Here is a 9812-nt window from a genome sequence, read left to right as displayed (position 1 = left end):
CGGTTTGGAGCCTTCCACCGGCGCTGATAAGGAATCTCAGGTTGCCCATGTGGGATGCCAGATACTATCAGCCCGCCACACACACACACACACACAGACAGACACACACTTACACCCTCCCCTGTGTGTGTGTGTGTGTGTGTGTGTAAGCCTTGACTCTCCCTCTCCCTGTCCCTCTCCCTCCCGGGATCTGTGTGATGGCTGATCTTCTAAACATGAATAGTGTGTGCCAAGTAGCTCTGCTGATCCCGGCCGGCGTTATCTCTGTGCCATGACCAAAGACAAAAGACGTTACTGTCTAGGATCACTCACTGGCACGATGCTAGACGATCGCCTCGTCTCTACCCCCCTCACATCACATCCTACCGCCTGGCCTCCTCTCCCTCTCTCTCTCTCTCCCTCTCTCTCTCTCTCCTTCTCTCTCTCTCGCTGTGTCTACCTATTTCTGTCTGTCTCTACCTCTCTCTCAGTTCCTCTCTCCCTCTCTCTCTCCCTGGCTGTTTCTACCTATTCTGCTCTGCCTGTTGTCCATCTTTTCCTCTCTCCCCGTTCCTTTGTCTCACTCTACTCTACATCTCTTGATTTCACAGAAACAAAGAGATTTGCCACTGTGGTAGTTGGCAGGAGGCAAAGTTGACAAGCATTGTTCAGTCTCACAAGTAAAAATAAAGTTTTGATTCTTGAATCATACCTGTATGTTCAGCAGGCAAAACTGATCCAGAAATAATAATAATACAATATAATCTTTATTTACATTTACTTTTCAAAAACCAAGTGTTGTGTGCCAGCCTCAGGGCTATTTAGGTGACTGTTTTCACAGTGTGTATGTGACATTTTTCTTGCATGAGGTTTTCCAGCTCTTAGAAAATCTATGATTCTATTGTGTGATGGGGACTGTAGTAATTTCTATGTTTAGAAACATATTGGATATTGTTTCATTTTTAGGTTATGGTGATGCACGACAGGAAGTGTAGGAGTGAGCCTCCTTTGAGAACAAACTCATCATACTCCTCTTTTACTCTTCTTAGCTTCTTTTAGTTTAATTAAGTTTCAACTTCAAGGACTTCTTTTTTTTTTTTTACTTACGTCATCCACAGTGACAAAGCTTTGCCTATCCATTCCAAGCTGAAAGACATCACTGTTTTTGCATTGTAGGTCTGAACCAAGCCTACATGACTAGAGGTGCATATTATAGTTATGCAAGGTTTAAAGTCATGTCAGTGAAACAGGTGGCTCTCGCATAGTACCTGACAATGTCTCACTTGTGCTTGCTGGTGATTTACCTCCGAATCGTAAGATTTCCTTACGATTATCTAAATGACGGCTCTGACTGAAAATTGCACTGAAAGCCCCCTATAGTGTGCCATTAGCTTCTACTCACCAAACCCCGACGCTAAAAAAAGGATTTCCCTCCTTTAATAGGATTTAGTGGCGCAGGGCTCATGGGCAGAGAAGACGGCCCGGCGGGGAGCAAATGGAAAGGGACACATTAATTGCCGTCGAAATCAAAGCCAGCTTTTAATTGCATCTTATTTTTTAATGATTGGCTGGAAAAACTGAGGCGGGTGCTCTGACTGAGGAGTCCATAATGGAGACTGACGTCCCTGTTGGGCCGAGAGAGCGGTCTGTCAATGGCATTAGTGTCCCTCCTATCTTCCTACGCACCCTCTCTCTCTCTCTCTCTCTCTCTCTCTCTCTCTCCTTCTCTCTCTCTCTCTCCTCTCTCTCTCTCTCGTTCTGACTGTCTCTCCCACTATCACTGGAAGCTGACCATTTGTAGCTCTCACTGACAAATGGCTGCTGCCACGTCACCTTGCCTGTTCCATCTCCCTCCACTGCGTCTATAGGTCTCTCTCTCTCTCTCTGCCTCCTCTTTCTCCTTCTCTCCCCGCCCCAAACATTATTCTGCTTTCTGCATACAGTTTTCTACTCCGAGGTTTGTTTGCACTGTACAGTATATGTTGGACTTTTTCCCCTCCACCACAAGTGTGAAGTGCTCCTGCCAAGGACATAGTGTTTGCATTTGCTTTTGTTTGTGTGTATATGTGAGCGTATATATACAGTTCATGTTGGAAGACATTCAATTGTCTGTGTGTGTGTGTGTGTGTGTGTGTGTTTGTGTGTGCGCGCGCGCCGGAGTGCTTGTGCACATTGGCTCAGTGCAAAGTGGAGCGATTGGACATTTCCTTCTCAGCAGGCCTGAGCGAGTTGCATGGATTTCCTCCAAACCACCCTACAGCACCCGCACCAGCACTCTGTCACTCTTAGCGTATGGCACGCACGCTTATTTATATACCTTGAACATACAAACATGTGCATATGCACACACGCCGGTCCTTGTCGCCCCCTGTCCAAGCATTTGAGGAATTCTCATTTCCTCGCCCTGTGATGTATTGCCTTCTAACACAAACTCTCTCTCTCTCTCACACACACACACACACACACACACACACACACACACACAGACACCAACACATGCAGCAGAATTCCCCTCCATCATCTGCAGCGTGCACATCTACATGTGGAACAATGATGCGGTGTGTTCTTGAGGCCGTGTGTCGGGTCCATGTGGCCTTCCCCCACTCACTTTCATCACAGACCCACAATCCCTGCTGAATAATGCAGAACGCTGCACTGCTCACCAAGTCCCACCGGCCACCAACAGGCAAGGCATTGTGGGGGGCTGGAAGCCCCCCCGCCCCCCCCCACCCCCCCCACCCCCCTCGATCAGCCACAAGGGTCCAATCCCACCCTCCTCCGGTCGACAGCCAGCGCAGAGCCATGTCTATTCTTTCATCCCCTCAAGGCTTCATAGTTTTGGGGCTTCCCTTTTCGGTTTCGGCTGGGGTATTTTGGGGTTAGCATTCACACCGCGTCCTAACCCTCTGAAAAGAAGAAGAAGAAGAAAAAGAAGACTTGTGTGTCTTAATGGGCCTCTTCACTCTCCACAAGGTGCAAGCAGTGCCGCAGAAACCAAAAGTATCCGTCGCCCACCCCCGCTCTAAAAATAAAGCCCCTCTGGGGCAAGAGAACGCTGTTTATCCCAAACCTTAGGGGCTGTTCCTCCTGCCTCTCAATTTGAGGTTGCGTCCCTCAAGGAATAATATATTTTCTTGGCCTCGTCCCGTTGGCGATGGCAGGGATTTGTTTTTGGTTGTAAATGTTGTATTCAAATTGAGGCATATTTTTAGCGCATGTAATTTTTGCAGAATGCACTGCTGTGGGGGAAGGCGGCAGCCACAGTGAGGCCGGTTGGTTTTTTTGAGGGGGTGGGTGCAGAACAGAGAGCAGGGTCCCCCCCAGCAATGTGGTCGACTCATCTAACCACCACCTTCCACAACCCCCCCACCCCCGCTTTGTGGTCCAGTGTTCCGCTGGTTGTCTCTCTGTGATCAACAGTTTACAGTTTATGCACAGACACGCAGTCTTTCTCATTTCACACACACACACACACACACACACACACACACACACACACTCGTACACTCGTACACACACACACACACACACACACACTCGTACACTTGTACACACACACACACGCACACGCTCACTCGTACACACACACACGTGCGCACAGAAACGCACAAACACACACACTCTGAACCACAGTCCTAGCTGACAGTTAGCTAAGTGATGGTGCTTGCCAGCTCAAGGCAGGCCGGTGAACCTGGGTTGGTGTGTAGGGGGACAGTCCAGCCCTCACTCAGAGTTATCATGTGTGTTTGCCATTTGCATTCGTTTCTGCTGGAATAAGGATTGTTCTATTGACACTGGATCAGTCAATCTCCTGTAGGTTATCCCACCTCTACATCCGGTTGCATTGAGTGTTAATGTGTGTGAGTGCATGTGAGAGCGAGTGCGTGAAATGTGTGTGCATATTTGTGAAAGACTTAATGGGTTGAGTGAGTAAAGAAGTGACGAACTGACGATCAAAAGGAAAATCTTTAAATGATTGAGTAGGCGGAGGAGGCTTTTGTTTGCATGTGTGTGTGCATGTGTGCCCATGTGTGTATATGCATATTGTTGTAGAGTTGTACTGTACACACACACACACACACACACAGGTTAAGGTAGGCAGCGACGGAGGGGGCCTCCCCGCGGGTTCTCACGGATGTGAGGTGTGTGTGTGTGTGTGTGTGTGTGTGTGTGTGTGTGTGTGTGTGTGTGTGTGTGTGTGTGTGTGTGTGTGTGTGTGTGTGTGTGTGTGTGTGTGTGTGTGTGTGTGTGTGTGTGTGTGTGTGTGTGTGTGTGTGTGTGTGTGGCGGGGAGGCGGGCAGTTGCGAGCTCCACATCTCCAGCCCCGGGGCCTAAATGTGCCTTTGTTCAGTCAGCTGGCATCAATCAGGGCGGCCCTCGGCCCGCACAAAAGCCCCTTCACTCAGCCTCCCATTTGGCTTGGCAGGGCAGCCCTTTTTATCAATATACACCAATCTTTATTAGCAGGCTTTTTTTTTCTTCGCCCTTTGAAATCCCGTTTCCGTGTTTTTGTAGCCAGTGGCACGGCGGTCGGGCCCGTCTAACGGGAGTGACACGCTTGACAGCGGAGAGAGAGACGTAACCGCTCGTGCTCCCTGGCGTGTTACGGGGGTGCCCTTTTCAGGGCACGCAAAAATGTGTGGCCTGTGTGTATGTGTGTGTGTGTGTGTGTGTGTGTGTGTGTGTGTGTGTGTGTGTGAGTGCACGTGTGTTTGTGTGCGTGTGTGTGTGTATGTGTGTACAAATGTGTGTGTTTGTGTGAGTGCATCTTAGTGTGTGTGTGTGTGTACGTGTGTACAAATGTGTGTGTTTGTGTGAGTGCACGTTAGTGCATGTGTGTGTGTGTGTGTGTGTACGTGTGTACAAATGTGTGTGTTTGTGTGAGTGCACGTTAGTGTGTGTGTGTGTGTGTACGTGTGTACAAATGTGTGTGTTTGTGTGAGTGTGCGTGTGTGTGTGTGTATGTGTGTACAAATGTGTGTGTTTGTGTGAGTGCACGTTAGTGCGTGTGTATTTCTATGTATCTGCTGGGACATACGTGCGTGTGTTCATACGACTGCGATATGTTGTTTCTCACCTTGCCAAAGAAGCCATCAGCTGTGTGCGGAATCAGCAGAGACTTTTGTGTGTTTTGATTGGTCAAGCAAGACCTTTTGGCCCCTGAAAGAGCCAGCAGCCCCATCTCTCATTTCCCTGTGTCTGGCATCTCTCTCTCTCTCTCTCTCACTCTCTCTCTCTCTCTCTTTTCTCCGTTTCTCACTGTTTCTTCTCCATCTGTCTTCCTCTGTCAGCAGCTTTTCATATCCCCCTCTTCCGCCTGGCTTGATAAACTGTCTGGTTCCCGTTTTCACACGCCGCTCACACCCAGCACCGATGATGACGACCCCTGTGTACCGCACGGTTCAAAAAGAGCCATTTGGCATGGCCCCCGCCTCTTGAAAGTGTTTTTGAGTAATAGCAGATGATTTTCTACCATTTCAGAGCGAGTGTGTTCGGAATCCGTGGCTTTTGGATGCAATTCCCTGGATTCTTCCCGAGGAGTTGACGGGTTGAGGTTTGAAATGTTTTCCGATCCCGCTCAGTTCCTACAAAACAAGGCTTGTTGCTTAAACGGAATTGAAGCTGAAATGAATTTAAGTGAATCTGAGCTGACCTGAAACGATCGGAATTGTTTTGCCGGATGCAGATATGTTCAAAATGGCCCTTTTCCTTTGCACTGTCAAAGCTTCACTTTTTTTTCTCCTTCCATTTATCTCTCTAAATTCAACTTTTATTGTCACGATTAACCACTCATTTTGGTCCACAGGCTATTGAAAAAGTTTAGCATTGTCAATACATGACTTTGAATGAATTGAGGATGAATGGAACTTCCCTCTCTTCCTTGCCCAGGTGATTGCGTTGGCGGATGCGGCGGAGGAGAACCGTGCCAACCTGCACCAGGCCTTTGCCCGTCTACGCAGCGCCACCCACCTGGTCATCCTGCTGGTGTCGCTGTGGCAGGGCCTGGGCTCGGACCAGACCACCATCCTGGAGGCCTCGCTGCTGCCCCTGCTGCAGGACACACCGCAGCTGGTGAGAAACACAAAACACTCACACGCTATCTCCGTCTCTCTTGCGCACACACACACACACACACACACACACACACACACACACACACACACACACACACACACACACATACACACACACATATACACACACACATACACGTACACTCTCTCTCTGTCTCTCTCTCTCTCTCTCTCTCACACACACACACACACACACACACACACATACACACACACACACACACACACTCACACACACATACACATACACAGAGAGTGTATGTGAATGCCCCAACGCAGACACTCAAGTGCACAGAAAGCTAGAGAGACCAACTTACACATAGATCTTCATAAACACCCATATAGACACACTGCTCGAGTCTGCTGTGTCAGCCTGCCATCAACACTCTGAGGTCTCATTCAACACTCTTTTCTTCTGGGATTCCTCATTGGAGTAATGATTTACCTAATGCTCTTTGTTTTAATTGTTTTAGGATCTTCAAAGACATCTAAAGGCTTATCATTTATTTATTTATAAATTAAAATGACAGTTTATAGTAAATACATGTCAATCATAATTAATAATAGACTAAATACAGTTAAGAGAATAATGACAATAATCATAAACATACATACACACTCTGTAAGGGAATTTAATTAGTTAAAAACAAAATGTTTGTTGATGTCGCTGTGAACAAAAGCGTCTTCTAAGCACCATGATTATAAACATCAACATAAATGCTTCATACATGTCTTGAAGCTGTTCACAACTTGAGTACATGATCACCATACTCACAGGCAGTCTGTGTGAGCACATCTAACATGCCTGCCATCACCTATACATGTTTATTTACATTAACATTTAGACCCATATCTGTGTATATGCATGAAACCTCACATTACACATATTACACAAACATCCATACACACACAAACATACATAGACACTATGCACACACACACACACACACACACACACACACACACACACACACACACACACACACACATTTGGACTCACTCTTGTCCGCTCAGTCTAACCGTCCACTGGGAGCCCACAGCTCCAGCCAAGGGCTTCTGGGTGTCCTGCTCTGTGCCGGGGCCATGGCCTGACCTCTCCCTGTGGGGCTGACCCCTGGCCTGGGCCCTTGACCCACGCGAGCCCCAGCGTAAACATTCGGCACTCTCCCTGAGCGCTGACAAGCCCCTAAGTGTTTCTGCTCCTTAAGAAAACTTTCCCCAGGTGCCACTGACATGGGTGCCACCGAGGAGAAGCCCTCTTCGTGCGTGTGTGTGTGTGTGTGTGTGTGTGTGTGTGTGTGGTATGTTTATGTGTGTGTGTTTGTGTGCTTGTGTGTTTGTGTTTGTTTGTGTGTGTGTGTGTGTGTGTGTGTGTGTGATTTATGGAGGCTTTTAGAGAGAGCTGCCTGTCTGGGGGGTAGCGGTGGGAGAGAGATGTGTGTGTGTGTTTTTTGGGGGGGGGGTTCCTTTAATTCTGAGTGTCACATAAACAAACACGCTGAGAGAAAGCTCTACCTCGTCCTCCAACTCGCTGACAGATCCCTGTTCCCACTGAGGCCCAGGGGAGAGCTAAGGACCTGAAGGAGACGAGGGAAAACACAGCGGCCTGACAGCCAGGGAGACGGAGTGTGTGTGTGTGTGTGTGTGTGTGTGTGTGTGTGTGTGTGTGTGTGTGTGTGCCTGTTTGTGTGTTAATGAGCAAGTGTGTTTGACTTGGTTAACCTGTGAAGGCTTCAGCCTGCAGTAGTAGGCTATTGATTTATGGACTGGAAGCATTGACTCTGTGAGTTTGTTTATTAGTGTGACGGGATGGGAGCGAGGGAACGAGGGAGGGAGCGAGGGAATGAGGGAGGGAGGGAATGAGGGAGCGAGGGAGGGAGGGAGCGAGGGAGGGAGACTGCGGCGCTGAGAGAGTTGGTGTTCCTCTGAGGGGCCGTGTGATTGACAGATCAGTGGCTCACGCTCGGTTAGCTCACTTCCAAGCCGCGTGAGGTTATCAGTGAGGCAGGCCAGTTTAATCAAACCCCCGGGCCAGCTGTAGACAGTCTCTCACACACACAAACACACACACACACACACACACACACACACACACACACACACACACACACACACACACACACACACTCACACACACACACAAACTGAGCCAGTGTCTGCTTGCTGGTCCTGCCATAGTTTGGTTTTACTGCAAATAACTTTTCACTGAGAGAAAGAAATTAAATCACAGTCTGGCAAAGACAGCCTCTGTGACAGATGGCATACACACACACAAAAATGACATGCACACACACACACACTGTGAGGACCACAAATTGGCGCCACCTGCCACACACGCACGCGCACGCACACACACACACACACACACACACACACACATATATGAGTCTGTGAGGACCACAAATTGGCGGCACCTGACACACACACACACACACGCACGTACACATGCACGCACACACACACATATGAGTCTGTGAGGACCACAAATCGGAGGCACCTGACACACACAAACACACACACACACTCTCTCTCTTCCTCTTGCACATGTACTCCAACAGATCAAAAATAGATTAAATATGAAGTAGATCAAATACATGCACACACACTGACACAAACACAAATTACACACCCCCACCCCTCTTCTTCTTTCTCTCTCTCTCTCACACACACACACACACACACACACACACACACACACACACACACACACACACACACACACACACACACACACACACACATACACATCTGCCCCCTCTTGTCAGGGCCTTAGCCAAAATGCAGTTGAACTTTAATCACCATGTTCAGAATGAGAGGCCTTGTCCTCATCCCAATATGTGCTCATGCGCTACTTTTAGCCCGTGGCCATATTTTTACATACGTGTTGCTCTATATTTGTCTTGGGTGAGTACGCTTCCCCAGAATAGTGCGAGCCACATGTCTGCCGTAATGTTGCTGGCATGAGGGCAATTGCTACCAATTAGCTTAATCCCATTCACAAGAGCAGCTCCCTCCGCTACAAACACCGAAATACCCGCTCGCTTCTCATGGCCTGCTGTGCGTACGGCCCAGGTGCACAGCAGACTATTTCTGCACTGTTACATGGCTTATTAGATATGTGTGTGTGTTTGTGCACCTACACAAATTAACTCAAGAACACAGAGGACACACATGTGCTCTAGTTTTAGCTGTAGTCAGTGCATGACGACCCTCTGTGACCACTGTGTGTGTGTGTGTGTGTGTGTGTGTGTGTGTGTGTGTGTGTATGTTAAGCACAGATTACAATCTGCAACAGAAAGAAAGAAAGACTAGAGGCACAGCAAGCAATTAAGGAAGTCAGAAATACCACGTGGCTGAGCAGGAGCAGGTCCTTCTCTCTGAGCGCGCTCAGTCGGGCTCTTGAACCGCCACAGCGGAGTGGTGCACCCGGCGCATTCTTCCGCGGCCTCAGACACAGATAGCATCAGAGGAGCTGAGCCAGCCAGACACTAATGACTCTGTCAGAGAACTCCTGCCTCTCCCCAACTTTCTATCTCTGTCTCTCTCGCTTACACACACACTTATGCGCGCACACACACACACACACACACACACACACATTCTCTTGCAGAGATACAAAAAAAGAACTTTGTTAGCATATTTCAATCCGCATGATCTCCCCATCCTCAATAATAAATGCACACACACACACACACACACACACACACACACACACACACACACACACACACATTCTCTTGCAGAGATACAAAAAAAGAA

General features: G+C 48.4%; 1 protein-coding gene across 1 annotated transcript in view; it reads left to right on the top strand.

The window, feature by feature from the left end:
- Positions 1-9812, top strand: part of bbs9 (Bardet-Biedl syndrome 9) — a 144868-nt gene that overhangs the window by 53911 nt on the left and 81145 nt on the right. The window contains exon 20 of the mRNA XM_076280227.1: positions 5869-6051. Within this exon, the coding sequence (XP_076136342.1) occupies positions 5869-6051 (183 nt within the window). The remainder of the gene's footprint in view (positions 1-5868; positions 6052-9812) is intronic.

Source organism: Alosa pseudoharengus, unplaced genomic scaffold (assembly GCF_046254945.1).
Source record: "Alosa pseudoharengus isolate Yale_2024_CS ecotype anadromous, Long Island Sound unplaced genomic scaffold, YU_APseudo_1.1 YU_APseudo_1.1_scf_12, whole genome shotgun sequence".
Lineage (NCBI taxonomy): Eukaryota > Metazoa > Chordata > Actinopteri > Clupeiformes > Clupeidae > Alosa > Alosa pseudoharengus.
Note: the sequence above shows the minus strand (reverse complement) of the source record. Positions and strands in the feature narration are given on the sequence as shown.